General features: G+C 51.0%; 1 protein-coding gene across 2 annotated transcripts in view; it reads right to left on the reverse strand.

Moving 5' to 3' along the window:
* Positions 1–18,320, reverse strand: part of VWF (von Willebrand factor) — a 170,843-nt gene that overhangs the window by 90,985 nt on the left and 61,538 nt on the right. For both annotated transcript variants that reach the window (XM_002752243.7, XM_009003456.5), the window contains exons 14-18: positions 13,781–13,976; positions 12,794–13,009; positions 9,475–9,715; positions 8,739–8,833; positions 5,908–6,068 (exon numbers count right to left, since the gene is read on the reverse strand). In XM_002752243.7, the coding sequence (XP_002752289.4) occupies positions 5,908–6,068; positions 8,739–8,833; positions 9,475–9,715; positions 12,794–13,009; positions 13,781–13,976 (909 nt within the window). The remainder of the gene's footprint in view (positions 1–5,907; positions 6,069–8,738; positions 8,834–9,474; positions 9,716–12,793; positions 13,010–13,780; positions 13,977–18,320) is intronic.

Consider the following 18,320-nt stretch of genomic DNA (forward strand, 5'->3'; position numbering starts at 1 on the left):
TGTTGCCCAGGATGTTCTCGATCTCTTGACCTCATGATCCGCCCAACTCGGTCTCCCAAAGTGCTGGGATTACAGGCGTGAGTCACCGCACTCGGCCACCTCCTCCCCCTTTTCAGCACTCACTGCAAACCACCTGGATGCTCTTTGTCCTGAGTCATGTTGGCAAGAGGAGATTATTAATTCATGGATAGCAATATTAAAATAGGACCTTGCTATTCAATGAGGCCTGCTATGAAGGCCACAGTGTTGTGAGTTAGGTCCATAAGAGAGCTGAAGAGGAGATAAACATAACCTTAAAGGACAGGAAAGGGTATTCCAGGCCACAGCATGAGGCTCCTGACTTGGGACAGAAGAGCAGGTGACAACAGCCCAGCTAAAAACACCCAGAGAATCCCAAAGCGTTACAGACCTTCGGGAGGTAGAAATTCATGGAGGTAGAAAGGCGTGGAAATAAAGGGGTGATTCAGGGGATGGCAGGAACAGAGGGGAGCTGTGCAGAGAAGAGGGGCAGGCCAGTGCAGCAGTCCCTGGCCGAATTTTGTGGCAAGTCACTTAAACCTCACAGTTAACATAAAGAGGACTCTGCCTAGTGTTAATCCCTTTGGGACAGCAGAAAGCTTGGTGTCCCAAAGGACAGCCTAAGATGAAGGCTATGAATGTCCCTTGAAGACTTCAGAAGAAAACATGGCAGAAATTGTCACATCATTCATCACCTCACGACATCTGCAGTCAGAAGGGGCTCGAGCTGAGAACGTGGTCCTACACGCTGGTCAGTCCAAGAAAAATTATAAGGTAGGAAAAAACCGGTTTTTCTCCCTTCTCTGAAAAGGTCCCATTGTCCCCAAACTCTCCATACTTGAACACCATCGTGACCCACTCCCCAAAATATTTTTACCTTCTAACCGCCCCTCCCTCGTTCTCCTACCCCATCAGTACTTTCAGGCCAAAACAGCTGAATTCAGACAGAAGTTTGCTAGGAGGAGAGCAATCTGAGGAAAGAACTCCTGCTGAGTGTGGGGACTCTTCCAATGAGGACTTACAAAGTTCCGCTTTTTTTAAACCTCTCGCTTGTTAACCAAAATGAATTTTTTGCTTATTATATTCAGTAAGCCTGACTGAGTGACAAATTGTGGAGCACGTGGGAGATATTTCTGAAACAAGCCCTTCCTTGGACCTTTTAAAATGTGCAATGCCCCCATGTGAGGCCGCCTCCGGGTGTACCGCTGAACCCAAGTTCTGAACTTTAAGAAGTGGTGCCTGGTAGGGTATGGTGGCTCATGCCTGTAATCCCAGGACTTTGGAGGCTGAGGCTGGTGGATCAGGTCAGGAGTTCGAGACCAGCCTGGTTCACCAACATGGTGAAGCCCCGTCTCTACTAAAAATACAAAAATTAGCTGGGCTTAGTGGCGCATGCCTATAGTCCCAGCTGCTCAGAAGGCTGAGGCAGGAGAATTGCTTGAACCCAGAAGGTGGAGGTTGCAACTGAGCCTCAGGGTTTCTTCTCCTTGTCCCTCTGTGACACTCCTGGAGTTATCGTGGCACTGCACTCCAGCCTGGGTGACAGAGCAAGACTCCATCTCAAAAAAAAAAAAAAAAAGCGGTGCCCAACTGTTTGAGTCTCCATATGGGGCCAGTGAGGAAACTGGACATCCTGGGATCAGGGACATAAACACACTTCTCACTGTCAAGAGGACCCTAATACTGGCAGATCCGGGTGCCAGTCTGGGAGACATAACTGCTAAGTTTCAATGAGTGAATTAGCATCTCCCCAACAGTCGTACATTTCCACCAGAGCCTTAAGTGTTTCAGACTGGAGAAGCCCTGATCAGGAGACCAGAATTTCCACTATACAACTATGAAGCCTTGACCCAGCTCAGGGTTTCTCCTCCTCCGCCCTCTATGATGGTCCTGGAGTTACCGCTGTGGCCGGACTCTGGAAGGGTGAGCAGGGCAGTGGGTTGTGCTTTGCTGCCACCTAGTGGTGGGAGAAGGTAATATTCTAACTTAAGGGAACAGGCGCTTCAGGCAAGCATCACTCCAGGAATTTCTAAACTGCTTGGGAGTTCTTCTAGCACAAACTCCTCATTGTATCGACCCAGTGGATCTCAGAAAGTGAACACTGGGATCTAAAATGTGTGTGCTGACTAATTCCCAGCAGCATCTCTGTTCATAGCAGGATTCAGAGTTTTCCACCATGAACTTATTGTAATAGTGATCTTTTTTTTTTTTTTAATAGTGATCATTAAACTACCACTCACGGTCAAGCGCCGTGGCTCATGCCTGTAATCCCAGCACTTTGGGAGGCCGAGGCAGGTGGATCACCTGAGGTTAGGTGTTCAAGACCAGCCTGGCCAACATGGTGAAACCCAGTTTCTACTAAAAATACAAAAATTAGCCGGGCATGGTGGTGGGCACCTGTAATCCCAGCTACTTGGGAGGCTGAGGCAGGAGAACTGCTTGAACCCCAGAGGCGGAGGTTGCAGTGAGCCAAGATTATTCCACTGTACTGTAGCCTGGGCAACAGAGCAAGACTTCGTCTCAAACTAAAACCACCACTCACTAAGCACCTCCCATATGCTTGCAGCTCTCACCTCCAGTCTTCCCAACAGCCTATAAGCCAATTTTACAGATCAGAAAATTAAGACACCAAGATGTTAAGTGACTTGTCACTCAAGTAGATGCCAGGAGCCAGGATTCAAACCTAGAAGTATGAGGCTCTTTCCACGATGGCAGGAGCAGACAGAACCTGCAGCTTGTGGGGTCAACCAGAAAACCTCTGCTCTAAGCAGGTGCAGGACCTGGGGCAAATCATAAAGAGAGGGGCTCTTTCTCTGCCCCCCAATATTTTCAAACAGATGGTTCTGGGCGTACAGTGGACACTGAGAGACGCCGTACAGGAGGAGAGACCATCTTCAGCTGAGAACAGAGCTACTCGAAATGCAGTCCCTGGGCCAAGGCCAGCCTGTGAGGATGTAAGCACAGAAACTGAAAGTGTTTAGAAAATCTTACGGAGATTTGGCAGCATCATGTCATGTCTGTTATATGTCATAAAAACTGGAGGGTAAGAGTCTAGATTTGTGGATCCTGGAAAAAAGGAAAGAAAATATTTTTTAAGGTCGGGCATGGTGGCTCACACTGGTAATCCCAGCACTTTGGGAGGCTGCGGCGGGTGGATCACCTGAGGTCAAGAGTTCGAGACCAGCCTGGCCAACATGGTGAAACCCCATCTCTACTAAAAATACAAAAATGTTCTGGGCATGGTGGCGCGTACCTGTAGTTCTTACGCAGGAGGCTGACGCAGGAGAATGGCTTGAACCAGGGAGCAGAGGTTGCAGTGAGCCAAGACGGAGCTGCTGCACTCCAGTCTGTGTGACAGAGCTAAACTCTGTTTCAAAAAAAATATTTTAAAAGAAAATATTTTTAATTGAGTTGGATCATATTATTTTTTGTCATTGCTTTTTGTTTTATTTTTATGAGAATTCATTTTTATTGTATTTACAAAAGCATGGGTCCACAACCGATTGGAAATCTAAGAAAAACCATCCTTCACGGGTCTCTTGGACGGACAGCAGGAGGAACTGATGGATGTAGCCTCTGAGACAGCCTTGGACAGGTACAAAAACAATTCAAGCTATTCCTATAATTCTGTAGCACTCTCCGGCTTTCAAGTGCTTTCACACACATCTTGGGGCTCGCGGCCATGTGTCATGGAGGCAGAACAGGAATTAAGTGTCTACATAACACAGAGGTAACGGGGCTTCCTAAAGACCGAATGACTGTGCAAGAGCACAGAGTGGGAAGCAGGGAAGCCTGGCCCGACAGGTCTCCCTCTGCACCCCATTCCTGTTCGCCACAGATCTGCCCCAGGAAAAAAAGACACTTCCTTCTTCCCTTTCCAGTCCTCAGAAGAACGTATAACCCATGACCCCTTCCCCAAACCCTCAGTGACATTCCACAACCCTGCCACTTCACATGGGACAGGCTGGACAGAGAAACGCCCTGGAGGTAACATCGGCACCATCAGATGGGCCCAAACAGGGTGTTTCCAGGCCCAGCCCCATTTTCTTTGTGTTGCAGCCAAGAACACATGTCCCGTGCTGCAGCCAGCACGCTGCGCACACTTAATAAATTACACGGACTTCTCTGCTCTCTCAAATCTGGCCTCAATAATTTGCACATTCGCCGGTATCCTAATGAAGCAGTTGTGAAAATAAGCCAATCTCTTATAATATGAACTTGCAAGCTGATAATCCCCTGCGGTTGGAGTGCGAGGCACCTCGCCATGTGACAGGTATCCCAGCGCTGTCCTCAGAACGCATGCCCAGTGCTTCAGCAATGCCAACACAGCACCTAACGGGACAGCCACACCCTGTATTTGAGGTCTCACTCTCCTCTTGGGATTTGGAATCGTAATGCAATTATTGTGGTTATTAATATATAAGGCTATCTGTATTTTTTCCTTCATGACAAAAAAGTTCAATTCAAAGCACATCCAATACTGACACAGTCCTCTGAGTGATGTTCCTTTTCTTGCTGAGTATGATAAACAAGAATCTATGCCTCCACCACACCAAAGCTCTGAGACACTGCGTAAGAGGCCCCAGGGATAAGAAGAGCAATGAGGAAGATTCCCCTGTCCTCTCCTATTTTTTGTTCCTACCCGGGTCTGAGTTTCCCTTCCTTAGAGACCCTTTGTGATACCCACCTTTGGCTAAGGCACCAAACAACCCTTCAGGTTCAAAGGTGCTCACTGGCCAATCACTAGTTCTCCTCATCAGAAAAGACAGTTCCAAAACCCTCAGAGGCCAAGGCAGAGGAAGGGAGAATTACTAAGAGTTGGTCTCTCTGTTTGGGAGAAGAAAGAGTTGAAAGGGAAACAGAAAAGAAAGCATCTGTCCTTCACATGCTGCAATCCCAGCCTTCCTGAGAGACACCGGTAATTGGTCCATGTTCCCTCTACAGAATATTGACAGGTCCCACAGCCCAGGACCCTGCCCCTCAAGCGGAGTCCTGAGTATCAGTAAGTCCCCCCCACAAGAGCCACCCCCTCCCATTCTGGCCTCCCCCAACTCCTCACCATTCACTTTGGGTATAAGGAAAAACAAGAAGACAGGATGCATTTGAAAGAGAAACATCCAGAAGTTGCATCCTTCAGGGTGACAAGAATAACGTATGCATGATCTATTTAATACAACCCTGGCCTAAGATTAGACTGGGGAGGGAGAGTAGGAGGAGTAGGCAAACTCAGATCATCGCCACCAGCAGCAGAAGATCCACGCAGGACCCGGAGAGTCGGAAACCAGCACAGCCTTAGATGCGTGGCCTCCATGCCTGTTTTCAGTCACAGCACCGGAGTCACAGAATGCTAAGAGCTGGCAAAGGCCTCACGACTCACATTAGAGGTGAAGAAAACAAGGCTCTCGATGGGGAAGAGACCTGTTGGGCCCACAACTTGTTAGTGACATGGCAGGTACCTCAATGTCTTTTCTTGAAATAGAAAATTATATGCATATATGTGAATCACATGCAAATATGTGTGCGTCCCTCCATTTTCATAGCATGGAAGGCAGCCCCCGGGAAAATCAGAGTGGAAATGCTTGTTTTTACCGGCAGGTATTTTCTGGGTATTCTTGGCTTCCCATGGCACTCCTGTAAGCTGAGTTCTCTTTTTGTCAGATCCCATGAGGCTCAACCCCAGGCATTTTCCGAACAACCCCCTCCTTGACTTTGGCAGCTGACTCTGCCACAGCAGAGCCTCCCTCCTCCATGCCCCATTGCCAGCACCACCCCCGTTACCATCCTTGCTTAGCGCCTCTTTCTCCTCTCTCTGGCTCCATAGCCCCCTCACTCATCCCCGCCTACAGGAAAACTGAAGGGTGGGCGCCAGCTCTGTGCCTGGAGACTCACCATGCCAGGGGGGCAGAGGCAGCCAGAGACACAGCCCATGCTCATACACTCCAGGTCGTAGTTCTGGCACGTCTTGGCACACTCGAGCCCTTCAGCCCGCGGGTTGTCAGCGGGACACACCAACTTGACCATGGGGGGCCGACAGGATAGGCTCCTTTTGCCTTGAAGGTAGAAAAGCAAAGAGGTGATTAGTGAAGGAGAGAATGGACCTGCCTTCCACACTGTCCTTTGGTCCCCTGGATGCTGTCACTTAATTCAGGAGACTCAGAATCGCCCACTCACTGGGACCAGCTGCTGCCTGAACCGGAGTCCCTATGTGGGACTGGGAGGGCAGCCTCATCTGCTTACCTGGGCTTCTGACCTCTGGCTTACACTGGTGGCAGCTATTCTGACCCCAGCTCTCATCTGATGTCCCATACTTGTCGTCACCCCTGACCTCATTGTAGCGGGTTACATTAAATCAGGATGCATTGCAGAAATTTCCAGACTGAGGCTTGAAAAGACCCGAGCTTGGGGCTAAAAAGGAGTTTTAATGTGACCCAACAGAATCATTCTCAAATGGTTACAACTAACATGGGGAGAAAAGGCCATTTGACCACAATCTTTAAAAGAGGTCTTTACTTCAAAGGAAATGTGACACATACACACCATGGAATACTAGGCAGCCATAAAAAAACAGGCTCTTGTCCTTTGTAGGGACACGGATGAACCTAGAAGCCATCATTCTCAATAAACTGACACAAGAACAGAAAACCAAACACCGCATGTTTTCACTCATAGGTGGGTGATGAACAATGAGAACACCTGGGCACAGGGAAGGGAACAACACTCACTGGAGTAGGTGGAGTGGGGAAGGGAGGGGAAGGGAGGAACAGTGGGGGAGGCAGGGAGGATGGGGAGGGATAACACCAGGAGAAATGCCTGATGTAGGCGACAGGGTGGGGGATGCAGACAGCAAACCACTGTGGCATGTATGTACCTATGCAACCATCCTGTAGGGTGCAAGACGTGCACATGTACCCCAGAGCCCAAATACAGTGAAACGTCAGCCCCTGCCCTGCCACTCATTTGAATTTGCGACACTTGCAACACTCCACCCCCCGACACTCCCCTCTCCCCTCGCTGCTGTTTTCCCCCTCATCCCCTGAATATGCTCTTCTCACCATCTACACTGCACGTTTCACTTGTTCACGGTCCTCCCCAAGCCACTGGACCTACTAGAACACACGTTTCATGAAGCCAGGGATCTCTGCCTACTTCGCTCATTGATATCCAATTTCCTGGAAATTAGTAGGTATCAATGGCTAATTGGGTAGTGCTGACAGCAGGTGACTGCCACAGCACCTTCCTTTCAAAAGCCCAGGTGCACTTAATAGCATTTGTATCCCATACTGGCTCCTGTGGGCAAAAAGTCCAAATTTCTAGACTTATTTGTATATAGAAACTTTCGTTAGGAAACTGAAACTCCAAGAGGCTGAATGGCCTCTCTAAATCTGCACAGAATCCCAGGAGTTTCCTGACTTTGAAAAATATTACATTTTCCAGTGACCAGAGTAGAAGATTCTGAGCAGCACTGAAGGGAGGTCTGAGAGGCAGAATGCAACAGAGATAGTGGGTGGGGGGAAATGCTCTGAGAAGCAGAGAAAGGGAGACGCGGAAGGATGGAGTGACCTTGAGGTCGCAAGTTCTGGTCTCAACTTTTGAGCCAGCCGCACCCTCAGGATCTTGCCCAACTCTAGGCTCCCCAGTCAGTCATGCCGGGAGCCTGACCTCTCACACGGGGCAAGCAAACAGCATGGCACAGAACTGGGTCCCTTGAACAGAAGGAGCCTTATGGAACATGAGAGGCAGAGAGAGAAGCAGTCAAGCTGGAGGTTGAAGACAGACATTTATCTCTCTCCCACTGGAAGAGTCCTTTCTAAGCAAGGATGGGCCTTCTGGAAGCAAATAAAGCCCCTGTGATCCACAAATGTGAATGTGAAATCCCCAGTACCAGGTCAGCACCTTCTCCCTTCTGTGCCTGGTCCTTAAACAGTACAGCAGGCCAGACGTGGTGGTTCATGCCTGTAATCCTAGCACCTTGGGAGGCTGAGGCAGGCAGATCACTTGAGGTCAGGAGTTGGAGACCAGCCTGGCCAACATGACCAAACCCCATCTCTAGTAAAAATACAAAAAAAATTATCCAGCTGTGGTGACATGTGCCTGTGATTCCAGCTACTTGGGAGGCCAAAGCACAAGAATTGCTTGAACTCAGGAGGTGGAGGTTGTTGCAGTGAACCAAGACCACACCACTCCACTCCAGCCTGGGTGACAGAGCGAGACTCAGAAAAAAAAAAAGTACAGCAGCCATCAGGACCTTCGAATGGAAAGCAGCAGACCCAACCCTTCTCTTTCTCTCTTTCAAATCCATCCAAGAGCTTTCTAAGGAAAGAGCTGTCTTCATCAGCAAGTGCACAGGAAACAAGAGTCCATAAAAGAAGGGTGACCGTCATGACAGTCAAGGCGACCAAGTCCTCAGAGCTTTCACTGGGTTAAGGTCACCACGGGCAAACTAGAGGTCTCACAGGATCCATCTGCTGGTAGAGAAGTTTTTCCCCCTTACCCAAAACAAAATACTTCCTGCCTTGATGATTTGGATTTACATATGCAAAGACATGTCTTGGCGGGAAAGTCCCTCGCACAAACCCAGAAATTGCAGTGATCCTGGTCAAAGGCAGACGCGTCCTGAATGCACACGCACGTCAGATGGTGCCACCCAGCTCTCCCCATTCCACATGTGAGGAATCTGGGCAGGATGGAGTCCAAGGGCCCTGCAGGGGGACAGTACTCACTGCGGTGAGACAGGGGACTGCTGAGGACAGCGTCGGGCAGCAGGCTTCCAGGGACTTCACTCATGGTACAGTGCATGAAGCCACCCTCACAGTAGCTGCAGAGAGGAAAATCACGGCCCAGCTTGACGAGACTGGTCTACACTCGCCGCCTCCACATCCTCGCCTCCCGCTCTCTGCCCCTTCCAACCAGGCCCCTGTCCCAGAACCCCTCCTGAAGCACAGCTCGCTGACATCACCAGTGAGTGATCCCCATGTCACTAAATCCCATGGGATTTTGTTCAGTTATTTTTTTCATGATCTGCATGAAGCAGATCAGGGTAGCAAACCCCACAGAGGCAGTGGTGCTGTGGTCCATGTTCTTTCTGCTCAAAGACTTCAGCCTGAGAATACTGCAAGGAGGCCGGTAAGGAGGGTGACAGGGCGATCTCCCTTTTCCTGCTCCAGAAGAGGAAAACTGAGACCTAGAGCCCAGAAATGGGGCCCAACCCATGATAGTTGGCAATGAAACTCAAGAATTCCTATTGCCAGCCAGGAATCCTAGTTCCCTGTGTAGTAAGGAAGCCAGAACACCTGGACCAAATCCCAGCTCTGCTTCTGACTTGCTGTACAATTCTGGACAAGTCACTTCCTTCCTTGGGCCTCAGTTTACCCATCCATGAAGTGAAGGTCTTGGGGGCCCGTTTACCTCTCCTGCTCTGCTGTTTCAGAGTTCCCTGACCCTGCTGCCTGCACTTACCACACGGTGTGATGGTCTGAGAAGATGTCTTCAGGCTGGAAGATCTCACCATCGTAGTAACAGGGGCACTGAGCCTTAGGCACACAGTTCCCCATCTCATCCATGTAGAGCCCTGGGGGACAGAAGCAGCCCTCAAGGCAGTCCTCACTGCATTCCTCATCCGGGTAAGAGAGAGAGCGGCAGGTCAGGTTGCAGGGGGTCCCACACTGCAGGTACACCTGGCCTTTCGGGCAGTTCAGCTCTAGAGGACAGAGGAGGAGCAAGGCCTCAGCGGGAATGTTGCAAAGCAAGGACTGTGTTCTAGGACTTACCACCCTTGCAGCTGTGACCCGCACCCCCCCCCCCACAATTATATCTGTAGGGTCAGCAACTTCCTTTGCCACTAAAAGCAAAACTGTATTTTTCAGCCTGCAAATGTGTATTATGATGATGGGGGGCACACATGTTCTCCTCTCCTCAACCAGAGGGAGTGTGCATCAGTCATTTCTGAATTCTCAAAGTCTAGGATGTAGTGGAAATCTGGGCAGGTTTTGAAGCTGCGAATATTAAAAAGAACTGGGAGTGACTGGCTAGGGCATCTCTGTGATGATAATGACAAGACTGGGTATCATTTATGGAGCACCTACTGAATACCTTGCTCTTACATGGGCTCACGTTGAGTTAGCTCTCATCACCTCCTTTCAAGAAGCTTAGGCTGAGTGACTTGTCAAGAGTATACCTCACAGAGGAAGCACAGGCAGGATTTGAACCTAGCTCTCTACAGCCCATGCTCATAATCATCATTCTCTTGAAAGAAAACAGTCCCTTTGAGGACATGCTGGTCCCAAAGAGCAAGGACACTCATACCTACCCCAGTGAAGCAGGTAGCACACATCTGCCCACAGCCCTCACCCTCCCTAGCCTCCCACAGAGAAATACAGCAAGAAACACAAGCTACGAGGAAGTGTAGCAAAGCAGTAACACAGCTAAGGGAACAGGCTCTATATTCCAAATACACCCACCACTAGTTGGCTATGTGACCTTGGGCAGTATCCTCAGGGGATGGAATAACACTATCATTATGGGCAGGGCAGGGCGGACAGGGAAGGTGTGTAGGGAGCATTTTGCCCTTTCAAAATGCCTTCCCTTTTGCGGACCAGCTGCTGCCCAAGAAATGAGAACCTCACCCTGGGCATGCTTCTTCTGAGACCATTAGAAGCCTTCCCCGTGCTGTTAAAATTCATTGCTCCAGCAGAAACTCACTGGCAGAGCATTTCACAGAAGCTGTAAAAGTAAGCCCTGAGCCGTGGAGCGGGGGCCTTTGGATAGACCCTGCGGCTTCCCTCTCCTGCCACCACCCTGCACTTGGTGTTTGAAGGTTGCTGGGAAGGGTGGGGCTCTTTAATCCTATTAGACATTGATTTTTCTCAGCAAGAAAGGAAAGGTTTGGTCATCAGATGATTACTGAGAGAGCGTAGGTGAAGATGGGATGTGTTAGACAACGAAGATGAAGATGTCTTTCAATCCCGAGCCTACGACGACAAGGGTACATTTTACCCATTAAAGAGCAGCTAACTCAAGAGCTTGCTCTATCTCTATCACTAGGCTATCTCTAGCGCCGGCCTAGAGCCTTATTACATTTCTCCTTTAGCCTTCTTCCCCAAAGAAACTGAGTGCGCCTCTCAGTTTAGCAGACACGTCTTGCGTATCCACTGCCTGCCAGGAGCCATGCTAGGCCCAGGGAAGCAGAGATGGTCCAACCTGGTCCTTGCCTCCAGAGAGCCTGTGGTCCTGTCTTCCCAAAGGAAATGCAACCGATTTGCAAGAGGACAAAAAAAAGCGTGTGCTTCTCCTGAACCTCCTCACAGTGCCCCACAAAGTAGCTACACGGTAAGTCTGTGCTCCCTGAATGCCCCCAGTTGGTATGACCTCTTCTTAGGAATAGATTCACTGGTTTAGGGAGCTCCGTTCATTTCCCTGGAAGAGAAAGTGAAGTATGGGTGGAGGGGACAGCTGAGCCTCAGCACTTCTCCAAGTCAGGAAAGGATGGGGGCAAGAACCCAGGAGTCTTGCCCAACTGTCTAGGGTGCAAAGGGACAGCCTAAGACCATCTGGCCAGCCTAGTCTCTTGTCCCAAAAGCCCCCAGAGACAGATCCCTCTTGTGCTTAAAAGTCTCCAGGGAAAGCTCCTTCCCATCACCCTTTCTGCCCTATCATAAAGCCTCAGGAGTCAGGACATTCTTTAACTGAACCTTAGCCCCACTACAGAAGCCTCAGCCCATTTCCCCGGTTCCATTCAGTGGAGGTTAAGAATGGCTGTTCGTGAGAGATTAAAGAATATTTCAGTGGACCCTGAGCGTTCTGAAAGAATGTCCTAAATTAGGAAATCCTGCCGATGCTGCAGCATACTGATAATGCGTCATTTCTAACATTGGTGGACAAGCAAACAATAATCATAAGCGGCATCTCATTCACTCCTCATGACTTTCCCCAATTTCTAAATAGCAAACTCTAAGGAAGAAACTGAAGTGCAGAGGGGTTGTTAAAACCATAGCCAAGTACACGTCCTCCAAGAAGCCTTTCTTGGTTTTCCCTGTCCTGAATCTACTCATCCTTCTACTTAGCGTGACAGATATCTAGCAGGGCTGCAGCTTCCATTTCTGACTCTAGTACATTTGGACTTCTACAACACCACTCTGGCCCGACCCCACTGGGCATGCAGCAAATGTCCCCTTAGCAATAACAAAAACAAAAACGTTAGCACAATCCAGCCTCCCAGGGACCAGAGTGGGAGCAGGTATCAACTGTGGTCTCCGGTTTCCAGCAGCGCAGAGTGGGAATCTAAAGCCAACAGGGGAAAGTGATGTAATTCACCTTCATATAATTCTGTACAGTGCCAGAGATTTTGCCTATCGGTGGTTTGCCTGGAGTTATAAGCAAAGGGTTTGAACGCGAATTTCCCCTTGCTTTCATCGGACTCTGAAGGGATGCGAGGACCCAGCAGGATCTGAGACCCACTCGCTCCACAGCCTGGCCTTACGTGCGCCGAACGAACAGCAGGTGGCAGCAGCCACTGGAAACCCCTGCTCTACAAGGATCCCCAAGTTCTAGGCCTCCAGGTTCAGGGAGCGAACTTGTCCTGGGACAGGCCCCAGGAGGTCCCCACCGCGTGTCCTGCTGGGAGGTGGAAGGGAGAGGTGGATGCCAATGAACCGTCCCCCCCAACCCATGCTTGTCACAATTCCCCAGGCCCTCTTTCCACAGAAAATAATGCAGAGAAAGGGCTTCGAAAAGGACGCGTGGACGGAATCGGGGGGCGGTGGACAGGGAGGGCACGCACCGCAGCGTCCCGGCTCGCGCCAGGCGATGCGCACGCCTCTCCCCGCGCAGGCCGCGGCGTAGCTGGCCAGGGCGCCGCACAGGCACTCGCGGCCGTCGGAGCAGGAGCACACGTCGTAGCGGCAGTTCCGCAGGTAGGGCAGCGGGCTGACGGCGCGATGGCAGGCCTCGAACGTGGGGGACGTCAGGACCGCGCACGCCTCCTCGGCGAACCTGGCTGTGGGGGCGAGAGGAGCGAGCCCGGGATGGGGCGGGGAGCGGGAGGGGTGCCACGCCCCCAGGCCGACCCCCGGGGAAATAGCCCAGTGCTGCCTATAGGGGGCCGCAAGGTCGCGCAGAGAAATCTGCAAATTCCACCCCCACCGCCAGTCTATTTATCTTACTATCGTCTAAGGCTGAGTTTGTGAGCTGCTGCTGCTGCAGTAGACTGGGAACGTCGAAGGACAGGGACTATGGGCTATGGTCTTTTATTTTATTTTATTTTTTTAGAGAAACACGGTCTTGCTCTGTCGCCCAGGCTGGAGTGCAGAGATGCGATCTCGGCTCACTGCAGCCTCGACCTCATGGGTTCCTGCGACTGTCCCACCTCAGCCTCCTGAGTAGCTGAGATTACAAGCGCACCCCACCACGCCCGGCTAATTTTTAAAATATCAAATGGGGGCTCCCTAGGCTGCCGAGACTAGTCTCGAACTCCTGGCCTCAAGCCATCTTCCTGCTTCCGTGGACTTGTTTTTTTTCTTTTTTTCCCCCGGGGCTTGGCGTGTGGAGGGCGCCCAATAAAGGGACTTTGAAGAGCAAATGACCCAGTTCAGATGATCGAATGCTGACGGTAAAAACAACGCCCCACCCCTTTCTTCGCTCCCCGCCCCCGTCCCCGCCCCCGTCCCCCCTCCCCGCGGTGGGCGCACTGCCCAGCGAACCCATTGCACTGGAATGTGAGGACCTCGAGGTTCTGCGGGGTCCCTGCCTTGCCCCCAGGCTCACGTACTCATGCGCGGGTTGAGGGCGCAGGGATCGCTGTGCTGCTTCTGCAGGTCCTGGCAGTCCCCGTGCAGCTTCCAGGCGTTCCCGAAGTCCTCCACCCGGGGCTCCGCCAGCCCGGAGGGGGTAAGGAAGTCGTCGCCCTGGTTGCCGTTGTAATTCCCACACAGGCCGCAGGTCTTCCCGGAGTAGACGGGGGACAGCTGCGGGAGAGACCAGGCCACCCTGGCGCCACTGCCGTCAAAGCAGCGCAGAGTTGTTTCGCTACTGAGATGGTTTTAATCAAAAAAGTTCCCCAGGTGAAAAATAAATATGAATTTAATAAAAAGTAGCTAAGCCCTGGGCTGCAAAAGGCGTCGGGGGAGTGAACTGCAGTGTAAACTTACCGGCTCCATCCCTGCTCCCAAATCATCAGAGCCCTGTCCTGCCACAAAGGATTTTAGAAATTATCCGATCAGCCGATCAGCCGGGCGCGGTGGCTCACACCTGTAATTCCAGCACTTTGGGAGGCCGAGGTGTGTGGATCACGAGGTCAGGAGTTCGAGACCACCCTGACCAACATGGTGAAACCCCGTCTCTACTAAAAAATACAAAAATTCGCCGGGCGTGGTGGCACACACCTGTAATCCCAGCTACTTAGGAGGCTGAAGCAGGAGAATCGCTTGAACCTGGGAGGCAGAGGTTGCAATGAGTCAGATAGTGCCACTGCCCTCCAACCTGAGGGACAGAGCAAGACTCCGCCTCAAAAAAAAAAAAAAAAAACAAATCATCAGATCATTTAAGGATAGAGAAGCAGAGGCCGGGAGAGGGAACATGACTTGCCTTCGGTCAGGGAGGTAGTGACAGAGCCCGGGTGAGTGAGTAGGCAGCTTGAGCCCAGCCCAAAGTGCTCTGCCCTCCATGCCATCCACACCAGTGGGCCTGATACCTCTGAAGTCACATGCAAACTCAAGACCCCTCTTTTTAGGGAGACCTCGAATTGGTCACTCGGTGTGATCAGGAGGGGTCCGGGGTTCAAACTCCAGGCCATGTGCATATGGTTTATTGTCCATTCTCAGAACTGAACAAAGTTCTGAGCCCAAAGTGCACATTCGGGGACAAGCAGGAGAGTGGAACCTGCCTTTCCCCCACACAGCTGGGCGTATCTGCTGGTTTCTATGGAGAGGACACTGATTCCAAGATGCAGTGGGGCCTGGGACCCAGGAGTCCTGACTCCCTTTCCTCATGTCATTACCAAGGCAGGATGACCTCCCTGCATTCTGAATCCTCAGGGGCCAGGGTCAGCTCTCAGAGCCCCTTTTCAGCTTCCAGCTCCAGCCTAAAAAGATGCAGGATTAACAATCCAGTAGAAGGTCCTAGGCCCATAGAAATCGAACCCAGGTAAACATCATTGTTAAGAAAGGGGACAGAGTAATGTTTCCTTGTTCGCTTGACAAATATCAAATGTCACATTAGGCCTTCTCCCACCTCCCTATTTAAAACTTAAATCGCCGGGCGCGGTGGCTCAAGCCTGTAATCCCAGCACTTTGGGAGGCTGAGGTGGGTGGATCACGAGGTCAAGAGATCGAGACCATCTTGGTCAACATGGTGAAACCCTGTCTCTACTAAAAATACAAAAAATTAGCTGGGCATGGTGGCGCGTGCCTGTAATCCCAGCTACTCAGGAGGCTGAGGCGGGAGAATTGCCTGAACCCAGGAGGCGGAGGTTGCAGTGAGCCGAGATCACGCCATTGCACTCCAGCCTGGGTAACAAGAGCGAAACTCCATCTCAAAAAAAATAAAAAGAATAAAAAATAAATAAAACTTAAATCCCCAAAACCTGGCACATCCTGCCCCTTTCTCTGCTGTATTGCCGCAGGATCTATCACTTTCCGATCTATAATATAATTTACTTGTTTGTTTTGTCTCCATTAGAACTGAAGCTAAATGAGGCAAGGATTTTTGTCTGTTTTGTCTCACTGCTGTAATCACAGCATCTAGAATGGTGCCTGTCAGCCCTTTCAGGCTGCTATAACAAAGTATCACAGACTGAGTGGCTTATAGACAAGTGATACCAACTGCCCACAATTCTGGAATCTGGGAAGTCCAAGATCCAGGTGCCGGCAGATTTGATGTCTGGTGAGGGCCCTGCTTTCTGGTTCACAGGTGGCGCCTTCTAGCTGCTACCTCATATGGTGGAAGGGGCTAGCTAGCTCTCTGAGGTCTTTTATAAGGGCACACACCTCATGCTTCATCACCTCCCAAAGGCCCCACCTCCAAATACCATCACCTTGGGGATTAGGATTCCAACACAGAAATTTGGGGAGGACGTGGACATTCAGTCCACAGCATGTCAGCAGACAATCAGTAAGTGTTTGTTAATGAATGAATCATTGAACAAATGAATGAATAAGTAAGTGCATAACTAGGTTCTCCTGATGGGCTGAAATGCAGTGCCCGCAGTCACGGCTCCCTGGATAAGGCGGCATAACTGGTGGCGCACCTCCACTCCCTCCCCATCTCTCCGCATCTTTTATCTCTCCTTTCTCAAATTTTGATGCTCCCCAAAGGTGCTTTCATTCACCCCCACCAGGCCATCTGTCACTCCCGTGCATCACTCTAAAGCCAGGTCTTCTCCCATCTCCTTGTCTCAGAGGTTGGCTTGGCCAGGGTTAGGGGAGCGGGTGCACCCAGGGGCGGGACACTTAAGAGAAGACACTGGCTATTTGAAATAAACCTCTGCTTAGTGACAGTTCTGACTAAATGAAGCCTGTTTAAGGGTCTTTCCACACCACTGTGCCTAAGGCACACCCAGGCCCTGCAAGGCAGCCAGCAGGGCAGGGAAACAGCACACAGAGGGCGTGATTTCCGCTGGCCTGAGGCTTGGTACCTGGACCGCCAGCCCCACGGGGACAGCATGCACACCACGCCCAGGGGGAGGAGACCAGAGGAACCTCCTCTGCCCCACCCAGCCTCCCTCCAGCTCTTGCCTCCACACTGCAGTCCCCAAAACCCTGGGGACTCCCCATCTCCTGCCCCATCTCAAACACCCCCTTTCTTGCTTCATAATAAAACCCACAAGACAGACCCTTTCCATGAGCACCAGGAACCTGTATAAGGAAAAAGAAAAAATATACAAAAAGACAGTTCTATAGGCCATGGGGTCATCTGACCCTGTCCTGAATCTTGGCCAAGGAAATCACTGCATGTTAGCTAACTGACACAAACTCACTCCCAAAGAAAGAAGTTGGCTTCTCTTCTCCTAGGAGAGACAAAGACCAGAGAAACCTGAGGGGAAGAAGGGCAGCTGCCCAGGATCAGAAGTTACAGCCCTGCTGATTGAAGGGAGAAAGCGCGTGGGTGGAGAGCACCCTCTCTGTGAGACGGGAGGATGCTCAGAAAGTGGACTGGCTGGCCAGGCACGATGGCTCACACCTGTAATCCCAGCACTCTGGGAGGCCAAGGCAGGTGGATCATTTGAGGTCAGGAGTGTGAGAACCACCCTGGCCAACATGGTGAAACCCCGTCTCTACAAAAAATACAAAAATTAGCCAGGCATGGTGGCAGGCACCTGTAATCCCAGCTACTCCGGAGGCTGAGGCAGGAGAATCACTTGAGCTTGGGAGGCAGAGATTTTGGTGAGCCAAGATTGTACCACTGCACTCCAATCTGGGGGACAGAGTGAGACAGAAGGAGAGGGGAGGGGAGTGGGGGGAGGGGAAGGAAGGAAGGAAGGAAGGAAGGAAGGAAGGAAGGAAGGAAGGAAGGAAGGAAGGAAGGAAGGGGAAGGAAGGGAGGAAAGAAGGAAGGAAGGGGAAGGAAGGAAGGAAGGAAAGAAGGAAGGAAGGAAGGAAGGAAGGAAGGAAGGAAGGAAGGAAGGAAGGAAGGAAGGAAGGAAGGAAGGAAGGAAGGGGAAGGGAGGAAGGGAAGTGGACTGGTTAAAGTGAAGCAACTCCTTGAAGACCAGGTTGCAGGAGGCAAGATTAGACAAGAGCCAGGAGCCCAAGTTCTGGTCCTCACCCAGTAACCAAAGGACCGTGAGACCCAGGGCAAGTTACTGCTCTGGAAATAGTGGCTCTTTATTTCCTACCAGAAATGGGAGGTTGACAAGAGGATCCCCCAGACCTTCCTTCTCATGGTCTATGGTTGCAGGTTTATTTTTAATGAAAAGAAAAAAAGAAAAAGGAGTTAGTTTGAAATTCCCTCAGGATCTCTAAGACAAGAAAAAGAACATGGAGGAGGGAGGATGCCAGGGTCTCCTGGGCGATGCCCGACGGCCCCCCACCAGGACTACAGCAAGGACCCTGTGGAGCACCAGACCCCAGGAGGCAGGAGGAGGCTCTCCAGGAATCCGAGGCATAATCTAGCACAGTGGCTCTCAAAGTGTAGTCTTGAGACGCAGGGGGGTCCCTGAGACCTCTTCCAGGGGTCTTCGAAACCAAAACTACTTTCATAATGCTCTGAACACATTATTTGCCCTTTCCCTCCTCATTCCCTTACAAGTATACAGTGGAATTTTCCAGTGGCCACATGACATGCAATATTGCAAAAGACTGAACGCAGAAGTA

Source organism: Callithrix jacchus, chromosome 9 (assembly GCF_049354715.1).
Source record: "Callithrix jacchus isolate 240 chromosome 9, calJac240_pri, whole genome shotgun sequence".
Taxonomy (NCBI): domain Eukaryota; kingdom Metazoa; phylum Chordata; class Mammalia; order Primates; family Cebidae; genus Callithrix; species Callithrix jacchus.